The sequence below is a fragment of the Lagopus muta genome, chromosome 13, assembly GCF_023343835.1.
Source record: "Lagopus muta isolate bLagMut1 chromosome 13, bLagMut1 primary, whole genome shotgun sequence".
NCBI classification, from domain to species: domain Eukaryota; kingdom Metazoa; phylum Chordata; class Aves; order Galliformes; family Phasianidae; genus Lagopus; species Lagopus muta.
Genome location: NC_064445.1, coordinates 2,784,832 through 2,800,852, shown reverse-complemented (window position 1 = coordinate 2,800,852; position 16,021 = coordinate 2,784,832). Strand labels below are relative to the sequence as shown.

At 46.1% G+C, this 16,021-nt stretch overlaps 1 protein-coding gene across 10 annotated transcripts in view; it reads right to left on the bottom strand.

The window, feature by feature from the left end:
* Positions 1-2,231: 2,231 nt before the first annotated feature.
* Positions 2,232-16,021, bottom strand: part of HTR2C (5-hydroxytryptamine receptor 2C) — a 203,931-nt gene continuing 190,141 nt past the window's right edge. For 2 of the 10 annotated variants that reach the window (XR_007379615.1, XR_007379614.1), the window contains 7 exons: positions 9,486-14,970; positions 5,687-5,856; positions 5,305-5,484; positions 4,542-4,665; positions 4,124-4,210; positions 3,930-4,034; positions 3,500-3,623 (listed from right to left, as the gene is read on the bottom strand). Coding sequence is in view for 1 of the 10 variants with exons in the window: in XM_048959220.1 (XP_048815177.1) it covers positions 14,138-14,970 (833 nt within the window). In the remaining 9 variants the exon portion in view is untranslated. Of the gene's footprint in view, positions 2,296-2,560; positions 2,653-3,483; positions 3,624-3,929; positions 4,073-4,123; positions 4,211-4,541; positions 4,666-5,304; positions 5,485-5,686; positions 5,857-8,576; positions 14,971-16,021 lie in introns of those variants that run through there. The other 8 variants (XR_007379620.1, XR_007379617.1, XR_007379616.1 and 5 more) reach the window with 8 other exon arrangements.

Below are 16,021 nucleotides of genomic sequence, written 5' to 3'. Positions count from 1 at the left end.
GGGCCTGCATGCATCTCCTCACCACTCCTTTCCTCCCTTCGCTGCTGTGCCTGAGCTAATTGCAATCGTTTCATTAACTGTTACGCCTCAGCTGCTGCAAAGCTGAAGTGGTGAGAGAGCGTGGGAGAAACTTTTGCTACAGCACTCCCAACCACTGGAAGGGATGTGGTTACGAGGAGAAGTAGAAGGTTATTTTTGCATAGGCAGCAGGGGAACTCCTCCAAGAAGTGGGCACAGCTCCTGCCATTCAGTGGAGCACCCTGGATGGCTCTCAGCACTGTGCACCCAGCTGGTAAAGTTGCTGATTGACATTTAAGGATGCCCCCCATGAGAATGATTAAAAAGTAAATCCAAGACGTGCACTACAGCTGGGTAGAACCCCAACCAAGATGCTGCTCTCCAAGCCTGCTTCTATTTTTTTATTTATTTTTATTTCCTTTTATCAGAAAAGGGAACGAGCTCAAACCCCTATGTTTAGTTATGTTTCATTTCACCTGAACAACCCAGAAACCCCAACCTCTTGCAGGAGTGTTTATTCAAGATGGGAATTTCTTGTGAACAGAGGAAGCTCAGAGGGAAAATCAAGTTTGCATCAATCAGCCCTATAAAGAGATGGGTGAATCCAACCAGCCACAACACAGTGTGTGCTGCCTTACACATCCAAGTGCAAAATTATTCAATCCCTATCAGCTGCTTCCAATGCTATTTGGGTACCAACCCAGTGTTATTTGGGGATGTATCAAGGAAGGAAGGCACTAGAAAAAGAACCAACTGGTCTATGGACAGATTGGGGAACAAAGGAAGCTTCTCAACTGCTGGTATTTAGTCAAGATGTAACTCTACCCTTCACTACCTCTGGGTGATGGAAGGGAGCAGCTCTTTGCATATTGCCCTGTGCAGAGTCCCCTTCCTTCCATGTCTGGTCTCCAGGCAGGATTTGATAGGACAAGAGAAACAGCCCTGCATCACATAGCTCAGACGTTTTGCTTAGCTTGCTCCTGAGGTCAAACTTGGGGTATCCACGGGGCATCACAGCAGAGCAGGAGCACACCTGGATTTCCACCTCTGAGCCCAAGATGAGCAGAGATGCTCAGTCCCGCTCATTCTGAGCTCTGCATGGTAATTGCAGGAGACACAAGACTTGGGCACATCCAGATAGATGCTATCCAGACTCTGTTTTTTCCAAACTGCCCTCAGAGCAACAGTTACTCCTTTTGTAACGACTAAAAGCACTGAAGAAAACTGTTGGAAAGAATCCCATTGAGGTTTCCTTGTTAATAGGAATACCTCACAGTCGGTCTCTGACATCTTGCCAGGCCCTGTTTCAACACTGATGCATTGTGAAAGCCATCTGTGTGAAGGAGAGGTAAGAAATGAAGCTGGTGCATATGGAACTTCACTTGCTTTATCCCACAGGAATGCACAAGCATTTGGCCATCCACACGTAGGTCTGCAGCTTATGCTCCCCTGGAACTTCTTGCTGCTACTGCATCCCATCCTGTGTGCTGATGCAGTTTGCTCTGCTCCATTACTGTGGCTAGTGGCAGCAGGCACAGCAGAGACCTCAGCACACCTAAGTGCCTTCTGCAGACTGAAAGCTCAGCTAGAACAGGAGAGAAACAAATGAGAACAAGCATAGGCAGAGATTGGAGAAGGAATGGATGCCGTATTCCCCGACTAAAACTCAACCCTAAAAGATCAGAGCTATTTCTGTCACTACAAAATATAAAAGTTAGATGGAAGCCTGCCTAGAAACCTGCCTAGTAACAAAGGGTGCATTCTCTTATAGTACTTGTATGCTGTTGCTCGACAGGAGCCTTTTGATTGCAGACACTGGGCTTGGTCCTTCCCAGTCCTTCCTTTGATAAGGTCCATAATTAACATTTATAGCAAGTCCGTTTCAAAATCCATCCCCTGACACACTGTGCTCCTCCTGTTCCCTCCTGTGTCTGGGTTCCCCTGTGCTTGGCCAAGCATGTCCTTGGTAACACACACTGAGAGCTCCTTTAAATGCCCTCCAGTTTAGGGACTCCTTTCTGTCTTCGACTGATAAAGTCTTAGAGCCGTTTGCCAGGGAATGAAAAGCAACCTACAGAATATTTTCCCCAGTGGATGTCAATAGTTGTCAAACATGTGAAAGCACAACCCTGCACGTGCTGCAGGGAAATGCAGGATCCATTTGCATCTGTCATATTCTGGCAACAGCTTTTGGGAAACAAAGCAGGGAAGGTGGCTATTGAGGTCACAGCAGTAACTGGGCATGCAACATTGCTCTCCTCTCACTGAGGTCTGTATCTAAAACCCAACAAGAGAAAATTAAGGGTTGGTTAGTTATAGTCGTTTTTTGTCATTGTTTGTTTTAAAATATACATCATAAATCAGACTATGGTATTACACTGCTAATAATCCCAGTTCCAGAAGGAGCTCATCTGCATCCTTCTCAGTCTACATCCATTTCTTCTTCCAGTTCTTCTCCTGCAATTTCCATCAGTAACATCTCAATGTCATCATCTTCAGTGACAAGTGCTTCCCTCAGCTCTGTGCAGCTCAGCTGCTGTGCCTCACCTGCTTCTCGTGAGGAATGGGATGCTGAGTTTTAAGTCCTCAGACTGTGCCACAGAGTCTTCTTGGCTTCCTGGAAGCAGTTCCAGACTTGGGAGAACAAGGAAGAGAACAAGCAGTACATGACATTTCTAACTGGAGATACGCTTCCAGCAAACCAGCTCTGAGATCTGTAGTTAACCCCTCCTGCACCTCACACACAGGGATGGGGATTCAGTTAACCTGAGGCTGCCTTTAGTTTGCAAGAAGCCAGCTGGTACATTATTCATAGAGGGAATTTATCTGTACAGATTGAGCAGTTTGAGTCTAGAAAACAGGGGCCAGGTTTTGTAGCAGAAACACATTGCCACCCTCATTAGTTTGCCTGTAAATATGTCAAGAAGTCATCCTCTGCAAAAACCTGCTTACTAACTGAGTTACTTTTCCCCATTACATACTCAGCAGAGATTTTGAGTGAGCAATTTAAATTATTTCAGATGACCTCCTCCTTTGTTGGATAATGCCATGACACATCTCAAACACCCCGTTTTTCCCCTGATGCAGAAGAACTTATGTCTAATGGAAAAATGGCACTGATGAACAACAAGTTGTGGTCATCAGCTGCTTGAAAGTTTCATGACTTCAACCCTGACCAAGGTGTATTCAGGTGGGACAGAAGCAAGAATTGCCCAGGAAGAAACAAGACAGTGTGTATGAAGCACAGGTAAAAAATTCCTAAGTAACCACTTTTCCCAGAGAAGTTGAGGATGCCCCATCCCTAGAGGCACTCAAGGCCAGGCTGGGTGGGCTTCCAATACCCTGTGGAACGTCTGCTGCCTTCAAAGGAAACAGAAGACCAGTAGAATATTTGAAATTTCTACCTTTTCTACAAGGGCAATGTAAACCTTCCATATCCACTACTGCTTTTGCCAGTGTTCTTACCATAGGTGGTTTTCTGGCTGGGGGCTCATCCACATCCTCAGCAACAGACAGACACATCTCTGCTGCCTTTCGCTTCCATCTCTGTATCTTGGGAAAGGTGGTTTTCCAGTTCATAGGCCTCACAGATACCTTGTGTCCACCTAAAGTAAAAGGAAGAGACTTCTGATACAGCCTTGCTGTGCCTCAAGAGAGATTCACGTTCTCTTACCATTCCCACAGCCCTTCCACTAATACATCTGACCAGTGGAATTACATTGCCATGTCCAGGATTCTCAGCAATGCTTTCCACACAGTCATCTCTATCTACCAACAACTCATAAAAAGGAACAAAGAAACCCAATAGCTGCACTCAGTAATAATCCAGGGCAAGGAAAACTCTGACACCTAACTATCCTAAGCAACAGCATTACTTTTCTGAGACGCTGCAACAAGCTCCTTGTGCTCACCTTTAAGTCTTTTCTTGCAAGGCAGTTTCTTTGCTTTTCCCTTCCTCTCCTCAGATCTCTTGCATTTTTGTCCAGCCAGGCCATGGGAGGAAGTTGGGATGTCAACTGCAGAGAACAGTCCCAGGAAAAAGCAATCAGGAAATCTAAGTAGAAAGACAGTGTATCAAACCCAGGTGCCTGTTTAGTACCTGTACCTCTCTCTGGTGCCTTCTGAACCTCTGTCTGGTTCCCCAGACTTTCTGCAAGGCCACTGTTCACAGGGAGGCCACTTGCATCAGCTTCTGGCAGAAAGAAAACAAGAAATAATTGAAGAGCATCTCTCTGGAGGAAGCTTTCAGCACAGTCAACCACAAGCTTCGCATTTTCAAGCATTGCTTCTTACGGTTGCCTTTCCACTGCTCAAATGTTGTGCCATTTCTACAGTCCTGCAATGCATTTACCTCTCTCCAGAAAAAGCCCACCACTGTTCTGACAGCCAAAACACAAACTAGTACTTCACTTATCGTCCCTCTTCCCTGCACTCCCCAATGAACGGTTACTTGACATCCTGCACCCACTCAGAAGTAATATTCAAAATTAAGTCTTTCATGCTTCATGCCATCAGAAACTCACCGTTGCTTGGTGGTACGGTCGGTCCATTCCCACTGCCTTCCTTCAGGTGAAGAAAAGTGCAGTGGGCTTTCTGACAGCCTCCTGGCCGATTCTCCCAAAAGCAGGGAATCTCACTGTGCTTCTTCTGAAGAGAGAAGGAAAGGAAGGGTCATGGAAACAGGCACGCGAGGTTTGCAAAGAGATGCAGCGCTCCAGGTCATTTATCACCAAAGGAAACATCTGGGAGCAGATTTACAACATAAGCTGTAACCACTCGCCATATTTTGGTTTCTTATTCTTCAGGTAGAGGAATCAGGCACTCTCAGTTCAGTGGGTTAAACCAATGCACCTGCAAAATGCTACCATTATTTGGGACAAACAGTGCCCTCAAATGCCATGGTTAAGTCATCAGAAACTATTGGGCAGAACCTTAGCTCTTTACCATCATTTCTTGCCCCACCCTTCACTACTCCAAGCAGCCAGAACAAACTGCTCTGAAGAAATCCAGGACACAGAAGGCCTGACAGACCATATCCAAGCCATGCTGGCAGGAGAGCAGCGCCTGCTCTTTCCTACCAGCCCGCTCCACAGGTTTAGGAGTCTGAGCAATGCGGTCTTTTTGCATCTGGGGAGAAAATGCCTATGGCACCTAATGCAAACATCTCTGGCTAAGATATACCTAAGGCATTCTCCTCCCCTACCTCCTCCCAGCCCCTCTAGAAACAGAAACCACTAAAATTTTCACAGCAAATGTATCTAGCCTGCAGAATTGCATTCAGCTCACCTATAGCAATGAAAAGTGGTTTTGTGGACTAAGTTGGAGAGCACATCTTTAGGCAAACACATCAATTCTCATGTGCCTGAACTTGCAGTCCCTGCTGAAACAGCAACCTTCCATCCACGTTTGGCAGACTTGTTCACTCCCGAGAGCCACTTCACAGTGGCAGAAGGGACAGCTGTCTCTCTGCAAGCAAAAGGAAACCACAAAGGAAAATAAGAGTACAGCCTGAAATGTGTCCATGCCATTAGCGCAGGTTGTTAGCAGTGAGCACAGAATCCCACTGATTATGATGGTAACACATCACCAGTAGGTCACCCCCTGCTCCAGCCCTTTCTCTTAAAAGTGAGGAAAAGAGAAAATCCAAGCCAAAGAAACCCAACCATACCTTAAAACAGATAGAGTAGAAATAGAAGTAGCAGTCATCTCTTTGCTGATACATGGGGTACTTCTTAGAGTAAGTTTGGGTCCTCTGCAAAGGAATTCCTCCATCTTAGAAAGAGATGGCTGCAGTCTTGGACTGTTTGGATCCCCATAATGTCCTCTTGGACAGGAAGCCTACAGAAAGTATCAGTGAGGGAAGAATCACGAGGAATAAGCCTTTCCCCAGCTTTCTTTTTATGTAATTTAGACTCTCGAGGAGGGCAGTGTCTTGGAAGCAGCTGTTGCAAGAACTGTGCCAACTCTAGATCCAACTTGTGTCTAACTGCCACGACTTCTCACAGCAAGTATTGTCCTCCATCTCATTAACAGTTATATATCTTAAAGCACACATGAAAAAGACTCCATCATCTACTTTTACTGCTGCAATGGATGCACTGGTAGGACTCACTGTTTGACAAACCAATTCTGGCTTACCAAGGAACAGCTGCAGTCCTCCTCCCTTCCAGCTAACGTACCAGACCGATGTCTGAGCAACATCCATCAGCCACCAGCACTATCACTGCCAAGCAGGACGAGGCTGACTCAGCGTGTCCACACTTCTGCACGGCTCTCACAGCTGTGGCCCTCACTGGTGGCAGCCAGGGCCCCAAGAACAGTGCTTGTGATATCACCAGATAGTCCACGTCCCCAGCTGAGCACCTGGCTCTCCAGTATGACTTCAGTGAGGTCTTGTGTAACAGGTGGGCAGCCTGGTCTAGCATTAGATATGTTGGCCTCGGCAAGGGGACTGGAGCTTGATGATTCTCGAGGTCCCTTCCAACCCAAGCCATTCTATGATTCTGTGAATTTGAAAACCAATCTACCTTCTGTTTGCTCATTTTCCAGCTTTATATGTTTTCATTTTTCTGAATACAAAATGCAAACACTACAACCTGCCAATAAGGCTGTAAGGAGCTACTCATTCCTTCATGTCCACAGAGGACATGAAAAGGCAGAAGTTGCATCCCACCGCCCTGAGGTACTGCTGCTGAGCCTGCCCAGCTCATACAGCCGCTACCATCTCCATGGCCACTGGGTGTCAGCATCCCTGCTTGATCGCAGAGGAGAGGGACAGCTTCATTTCCACCAGACTTCAGCACCTATTGCATGAAAATCGAGGTAACAGTGGCTCTCACTGTGAAAACGATGCATTTTGCTCTCTGTGCTGTTAAGTAGAGAAATGCTGTAACATATGGAATATCCCCAGTTGGAAGGGACCCATCAAGTTTTTCACACACAGGGTGGTGAGGCACTGGAACAGGTTGCCCAAGGAGGCTGTGGATGCCCCATCCCTGCAGGCATTCAAGGCCAGGCTGGATGTGGCTCTGGGCAGCCTGGTCTGCTGGTTGGCGACCCTGCACATAGCAGGGGGTTGGAACCAGATGAGCATTGTGCTTCTTTTCAACCCAGGCAATTCTGTAATTCTATGATGTCCAAGAATCATCAGTAAATGTAAAGAATTCCATGGGCTGTGGTTGGTTTGCAGCTCTCTGTACAGTTTGAGGGACATCTGAGAGCACTGCCAAGCTCTCTGTGTCTCTGTAAGAGCCAAATTTTCACAGGAGGATGTGTGCTTCTCATGGCTGAATCATTTGAGTTGGAAGGGATCCTTAAAGGCCATCTAATCCAACTCCCCTGCACTGAGTGGCTGACAGCTGGAATCCTTAACACAGTCTCCGTGTTCCCCTTTCCAATGGCTCTGTTTGAATGAAAGCTCCAAAACACTTCTCTAAAGCCATCAGTGACCTGCATGATTCATTTTCACTAAGGGGAAAAAAAAAAAAAAAGAATAAATATCTTTTGCTTTGTTTTCTTTTTTCAATGCTGGGAAGAACTTCATTCTGTAACAGAATTAACTTGTGTAGATATCTTTAAAAACACAAAGGATGGCAGAGTGTTCTTCACTGGAACTAACACAGTGGCAGAGAAAACACAAACACCAGACACATGATGTTCTTGGGAAAAGATCAGTCTTTCAAGGCTATCTGAAAACACAGCAGTCCCTCAGCACCCAGGAATGGCTCAGTGCACTGCAGAGCTGTTTATCTGCCCACAGCTGGAAAGAAACTTTGCACTGGAACACATATAATGCAAACTGAAGATGCTGCACCTGAGCATCCTTTGCAAGGTCTGTCTGCTGTTAGCTGGGCTGGAGAGAGCTCTGTGCCACTGAGAGGTCCCCATCTCCTACATAAAGCCCAAGAGAGGACTCTCCATGCTTTTATCTGATGCTGTTCCTGCTCTGAACTGCTGACCTGGAAATATGTCCCATCCCTTGAGACTCTTCAATCAGTTCGGCTGGGAGCCACCCAGAAATTTTTGTCCATGCTGCCAATTTGTTTAGAAACGTCACGCTGAGAAAACCATCACTTTTCTGCCTGCAAGGTTCAGCTGAGTCCTCTTTTAACAACAGAGAGCTTTAAAGGCCAACCTCACTATTTTGCTGGATCAAAAGCATGGAGCTCCTGGATGCGCAGCTGGAAATGCAGCAACAGAGGAAAGCATTGGAAAAAGTCAGACACAGAGCTTGCACTGTCTGAGTCCCAACCCTCAAGCTGCTCAATAGCACATCTTGAGCAACACCAGCCAAAGGCAACCCAATGGGACATTACCTCAACACTGCAGCACCCCAGAGGAGACCAAGATTGGGTCGAATAAAACTCAGCATCCTGAAAAATGCTCCTGTGGGTAAATAAAGCCTACTTATGCGGCTGAGAGCAGTCAGGCTTGAGCTAACCAAACTGGTTAATTCTGGATGCTTCTGCATGTGCAAATATTGCTTCATACACTTGGAGCGAGGCTCAGGGCTGGGAACACATTGCCTCCACCACCCCCTGATTTCATGATGCTCTCCCTGGGGAGAATGCACTGCCTTGGCACGGCCTCTCTTCCAGGACTTGGAAGGGCCATGGTATAAAAAGAGTGTTCTTGCTTCGAGATGTTTGTTCCTCCCATGCTTTGGGATGCATCACCGAGGAGGTGAGAGGTGCAGATAGCTGGTTTGGAGCTGAGCAGTGCCAGCTGGCAGGCTGGGGAGAGCAGGCACTGAGCTGTGCCCTCCCACTGCACCCCTGCAGCATAAATTCCTGTCGGAAGGCAAGGGCTGAGCCCTCTGTAGGCTTCTTAGTTGCTGTTCCTGCTCCCTCCTTGGAAAGTGCTGTTCCAGACCCAGAATGTTGCATTTGCTAGAAGCCAGCTTCTAATTCCTAGTTTATTTCTGGCCCTTTTTATATGCCAATGTTCTTCAGCCCGAGTAGCTCCTCTCCTTTCTTAGTCAGAATAAGCACTCCCTGATGTCCTGTAGAGCTTTCTTCCCCCATCTTTGGTTGCCAGGAGGAACAAGCCAAGATCTGTACTCTCATACTGGTAGAAATGCCACTTCTACCCAGTGCCCATCCTGTGTCCCCTCCCCATGCTTGTCTCTAGGATGGCCGCTCAGGCTTTACACAGTCACAAATCATAGAATCATTCAGGTTAGGAAAGACCTTTAAGACCCCCAAGTCCAACCCCACCCCACTGTGCCCATCACCACGTCCCTCAGTGCCACATCCCCACAGCTCTGGAGCACCTCCATGGATGGTGACCCCACCGCTCCCTGGGCAGCCCTGTGCCTCTGCAGCACTGTTCTAATTCCAGTCCAAACTTTTTAAAGCAGAAGTGCCAACTGACTGCGATACAACAGGAAATCATACTCATTTACTCTCAAGGAGCACAGAACTGACTATGGAGAAGTACCATTTGTTGACCATGGTTTGCTGCATTACCTGCTTTGTGGCAAGTTGAATGACACATCCCAAATCTTCCTCTCCGAAAAGTCACCAAGGGGCTGCTCCAGCCTCCAGTTAGCAAACAGGAGCTTGATTCAAATCTTCAGTGGCTCTGGTTTACACCCAGCACAGCACCATCCCATTCTGCTGCTCGTTTCTGCAGGAGGAGACACTCACAGCAGTGGTGCATACAAAGGTAAAACTGCTTTCACTTTCAGCAATTGCAACCAGGCAGTGGTCTAACAGGCACCAGCCTGCAGATTGCTTTTAATGCTTCAGCAATTGAAATCACTCAAAATGCCACAATTACATCCTATTAAAATTTGATATTTTGGCTGTATTTTAATTAAATATTAATTTATCTGACTTGTTGTTGAGGTAATTACAATTGGAGCACAGGAAAGCTCAGAACTGTGGGTGTAACACATTCCTGCTGGATGCTGCTTGATTCATTTCTCCAGTCCCCCCACTACTAAAGTGATGCTGGTGTGGTAAAACTGCAGGCATTGCCCCAGCAACCTGCTGGCAAAATTGAGTTCACATGCTAATCTGCCTTTAACTTTTTGGGTAACTGTTGCTTAAAGATCTGCTGGTGTGCTTGTTTAATGGGCAAACATGCCTTGCTGCATTGACTGTCTGTCTCAGATAGACTTAAAATCTCTCACCTGAGGACATTCCTTCTCTGTGTTGTTCTGGGGTTGCAGCATCCCTGCACAGCCAAGAGGGAATGACACACCTCGTAGGTATTTGTCAGCTCCTGACAGCTCCAGAGCATGAGCTCAGAGCGTGGGTAAAAGCCAAAAGCAGGAGGCCTGGGACTCAAAGAAAAATGAGGGAGAGACAAAACAGTCAATAGCAACTTCACAGGCACAAAGAAATGAAAGCATACTTTGTTACAGCAACTTAGAATCAGTGAATCGTTGGAGCTGGAAGGGACCCTTGAAGGCCATCTGGTCCAACTCCCTGCACTGAGCAGGGACACCCACAGCTCCATCAGTGCTCAGAGCCCATCCAGCCTGGCCTTGAATGTCTGCAGCCATTCACCTGTACCCCCAATTTCACCAGTACACTTCCATTACAACGCCCAAAGTCTCGGTGGCCTCTGGGAGCTCCTTCCCAGGAAGAATTTCTGACAGTTTTCTTTGCCTGGAGAGAAATGGAGACAAAGCCAGGTGCAGTTCTCAGCTCAGCATACCATGACCCAGGGAGGAAACCTGCCCAAGAGACATCTGCATCTTTCTCACATGATGGATGCCACATTTGAACACCGAGTTACCATCATTTGCCTGCCAGAACATCAAACACTCCTCATTAAAAGCTAAATAATACTTACGCAGAGCTACTTGTGGTTTGCTTTTCTTCTTCAAAGAACACAAAAGGCAGAACAAACAGAAGACATCACTGTACCTGAGCTGAGATGTGAGCACTGACCCAGGGCCCACAGAGGGTAATCCTGAGGCACTATTGTGGGTAATGGCTACAATTCAGCATAGCAAAGCTGCTATGAGAGCAAGGTGATGGTGGTTAACTCTTCAAACTGAAGCAATTTTTAAAACATCATTTTCAAAAGATGTTCCTGGAGGAAGGAAGGAGAAGCAGGGGAAGACAGCTGCTTTTCAGCATTATTTTGTTTAGCATGGTAGAAATGTTGGGTTATCTGCACTAATTGCTATGGCTGAAACAACCACAGGCTATGATCTGAGAGGGGGAGGAGAAACAAAGATCGTTATCTCCATTTCTCACTGTTATTTTAACTTTGGTCAGATATATTTTTGATCAGGATATGTTTTAATTGGTGAAATAGGAAAGAAAAAGAGGGCATGTCCATTTATTTATTTTCCAATAGACCATGAAAAAGAAAAAAAAAAAAGAAAAAAAAAAAAGAGTGATTAAACCAACAATCTTTCTTTAATAAATTAATAGCAGCATCACAAAACCCTGATGTGAATGACCCAATGGAAGTTGGGTAAGAGACAGTGTTTAATCATTCCCAAAAATGTTATCAGCCCCTGGCAGGGAGATAACACAGGCTATAAGGCAGTCCCCTTGTCTGGTTATCTGGAGAAGAACATCCATCAGAACGGGTCCAGCTGTGTAGCAACGCTCGACATATTTACAGTCCCAGTGCTGAATTATTTTAAAAACATTTATAAAAACTCTGTAAATTCTCAGTTCAGGTCTTGTTATTTACATCCAACAGAGCAGGTGCCCTTTTTGCCCATACAACAGAACTGGCAGAGGTAAGACGTGAAGGCTCCTATGCAAAGAGAACACCTTTGTGTGGTACAAGTTGGAGGACGCTGTGGTCAATGAGCTATTCACACAAGTGCTAGAAGCTACTGAAATTCAACTTATTGCTAAATGCTTTCCATGTCTGGTTGACTTCTATCCATACATGCATATATATATGTACACGCACATATATGCACACAGACAAATATATGGCTGTAAAAGATGAGCTGTGAATTCACCCAAGGAAAATAATAAAAGTAGAATTTTGAAAGCAATGCGATCTTTGTGATTTTTCTGTACCACTTGAGATATCCACATCTGACACAGAACAAAGGGCAGTCATTGAAGGCACAAGTCTGTGTCTCTGGACAGTGCTTTTCCTGTGGGTTACAGACCTTTCTGGACAGGCAGGGTGCATTCTCAAGCATTCAACCAGCACCATCATCAGCAGATCAGCACACACACCATGCACCTTGCTCAGATACCTCGCCTGCCTGCATGGAAGTACTACGGATTTTGCACAGGACGGAATGAAGGACAAGAGAGGGCCACCAGCTTCACTGAATCAAGCTAGACACAAACCAGCAGCAGATGCAACCTGCCTCAGCCAGGTATTGCTGTGCACAGCAAAGCAACAGCGCTACACTGCACCAGTGTGCTTTCAGAATGTTGTGTTTCTCCTTCACTTGGGTTCTGGAGGGGATGAGCACAGCAAGCTTAGAGTGCAAGCAGTTCACATCAGTAAAATGCAACTTATCCCTGCCTCATGTACACTTCTTGTTCTGAGGAATTTCATGGGCAGAGGCTGTTAGCAGTGCTAAATACATCCACGTTAGATGGATGACTGCAGCATTTGTGTGTTAGTTAATGAAGATGTAAAAACATTACGGGTTAGATCTGGCATCACACAGCACCCTGCACAAGGCAAACTGCACAAGTGGCATCGCCCACAGGCACTGTGCCAGAAGGACGTGTTGGTGCCTTTCAGGGTTTGTCTGCACAGGAGCACAGAGAGGAATTAATTCCAATTGCTTATGGTGTGAATTAAAAGCAGATTACTTCAATTGCATTAAAACATGATGTGGATGTTTTCATTAAGATATAAGTGGCTTTAACATGATATAGGATCATTTACTTTGGGAGTGAAATTGAGTAAATCAAACCGAACAGATAATCCAGATTAATCTTCCATACAGACATGTTCCAAGTTGTAATTCCTTGTCTGCTTCCTTTCTGTCCCTGATCATAGTTTGTTATTAAACTATAGCAAACCGTTTCAGCCACACACCCTGTCCAGCTCTGCACACCCGTCCCAAGTCTGGGGAAAAAAGGGATCCTCATTTATGCCCCTCTCCTGAGCATCCCCTGGGGAAGAGCATCCTTCATCCTGCAGCCTCCTCCCAACCTGTGCCGAGAGCACGGCACATTTTGCTCTACATCCAATGCATTGTTTTACCCCCAGCACTGCACATCCCTGTCTCTGGAAAAATAAATGCAAAACAAGCTAACGACTAAAGAAGTGAGGGGATGGAGAAGGTGAGCTCTCACAAAGCCAGAGCTCTCCTCTCCAGGTCAACCAATGACCTGATCATCCAAACGGTCCTTTGAAGGCAGTGCCAGCCATTCTGAGTACTGCTTCCCCCATCCTGGAGTATATGGGAGTCTACAAGAACAAGAGAGGGCATTTTACAAATCTGACACCCTCCATTTTTAAAATGGTCAAAGCAGATAACAAGTTGGCTCTCTTTCCCATGCTTCCCCTCCAAGTTTGCAAGCGATCCCAACACCACACCAGAAACACATTCCTAACCTAGGATCAAACTGGTGAATGGAGAGGAAGCAGCAGGATGGTCCCTAGTAGTGAAATGTTGCCCCAGGATGCAAGTGAGCCACGACTCTTACCACGACACACCTGGCCAGCTGCCTACAGCTCTTATGCTGTCTCTGCCAGGTTTCTGTACACTCTTTACACGGCACAAATAGGGGTGAGGATTTAAAGTATATATTTACTGTCAACTTGAAAAAGAAAGTTATACTGACCAAGTCTAATAGCATGTATTTGATATATAACTATTAACGTGCCATTCTGGACTCCAGCAAATGCCACCTGAGATAAATATTCAGCATTTTTGTTCATGCACTGGAAGAAGAATTCAAACATTTTGTCCATGACATATGCAAAGTAACTAGATCTGATCTAGTATTAACAGTAAATATAGAACCTTAAACTTCACTGCAGTATATTAATATATATGATTTTAAGTACTGGACTGGAAAGACAAATCTTTTTTTTTTCTCCTTAAAAAAAATCTTTGTTCAGAATGCAGTATTTACATCGTCCATTGACCAACGCTTACATTTTTATACAATGTGTTTTGGCCACAGATGGCCCGCAGTCGAAGGTGTGTGAGCCACCTTTACACACAGCTCACTCTTTCGCTCACAACATTACAGCTGTTTATGGAGAGCTCTGAGGTCCCTGGTTGCATTTCAAGGCCCTCCTCAGCTTCATCTAGTTCCATGCTGTTGAGCTCATTGCCATTTCGATAACTAGTTAAAGTCAGATCTTTCCCGTATAAAGCTGTCGAAGCAACATTCAGGCACTGATTCTGTCGCAGTGCTGATTTTTTGCTGGTCTTGTATTGGCAGCGGATATAACTGGAGAAAGCCCTGCGGTAGGTTTTATTGAAGAGTGTGTATACGAGGGGATTAACCCCTGAGCAAACATACCCCACCCAAACAAACACGTCGAGGAGCTCGCTCAAGAGGTCTTTATCGCAGGCTTCCTTGCAAAGGACGGACATGACGTTAGTGATGAAGAATGGGCACCACATGATGAGAAACAAAAAGAAAACGATGCCCAGGACCTTGGAGGCTCTTCGCTCATTGTTGATGGACTGCATAGTTCCTTTCCGAAAAAGCACTGCCTCCTTACTCACAGGAGAGTTCAAATGCGATGCCCCTTCGTGGTTGTGAAGCATCGAAATGTGCTCTGTGTTGTTTTCTTTCTTGAGGCAGTTCACGCTGCTTCTCCTCTGCTTGGGCACCTCTCCACACATGAACACTGTGGCCTGTCTCTGCAGCACCTGGACGGTCAGGCAATATGTGATCACCATGATGATGAGAGGGATGAAGAACGCCATGAAAGACCCAATGAGGACAAAGTTCTCATCATTGAGGACGCAGGTCCCATTGATGAACACTCTGGAGTCATCCTGCAAACCAATGACTGGAATGGGCATAGATATCCCTAGAAGAACAAGAACGAAAAAGAGATGGTTAACAGGACAGACAGGGCTCCAAAGAGGGAGCACAGAAGGTGCACATCCTGCATGCATTTAGCCCGCTGCCTAAGACTGCCTGAAAGAGAAGTTATTACTTCCACATGGAAGGTAAAGCCTCATGTAACAACACTCCACAGAGTGCAGCTCCAGGGCGTGGGCACCCTTCACTGGGAGCAATTACAACTTCGCTGTGCTCCACAGCAACACAGCAAAACCAACACAACTGCTCTGTCAAGCACTTTTTCTACTCTTCGTTGGTGTAGAAATGACAGTCATTCCATTGCTGTGTCACAGCCGGACGCTGCTTTGGGACCTTTTGAAATCACGGGCACAGAGTAGATATTAGTGAATATTACAAAAGAAAATGATCAAAAGGCAAAAGAATGAAGAATTGGAAACACGTTTGGTTAAGACATTAAAATAATCCTGATAGAAAAATGGCTACTTTTACCACGGCAACATGGACATCTGAAAGAAAAGCTCCCAGCTTTCTGGGTCCTTATTGCGGTGCAAGCAGAGCGTGATCCCTGCATGCCCTGCCTGCCCAGGCATTCATCCACGAACAGCATGAAACTGATAAGTATCACAAGCAACCCTACTTCAAATTCCTACTAAAGGCGCAGCTGGTTTGTCCTGGATTTCAGGACATCAGGCAGACCTGGAGCAGCAGCAGGAGTCCTGCCCAGAGGTTCTCTGCAGACAGCTGTGTCCATGCTACTGAACTCTTTGGCACATGGGATCACAGTCCCACACCAGAAGAGACTTGAAGCCTTCCAAGGAAATCTGTCTACACATAGCCAGAAGCAACAACAAAATGTTTTGGAATCTCTTTACCTATATACATGTCAGAAGAGACATGGTGGGCCAGATCTAGCTAGATCATCATGGCTCAGAATGAGCAGAAAGGAGCAGCAGAACGGCTCTTGTTCCCCCATTGCTTCTCCCACAGCTCCTGCCTGGCCATGGGCTCTCCTTCTACATATATCTGTAGGACTGGCCATGCTCTTCCTTCTCCCC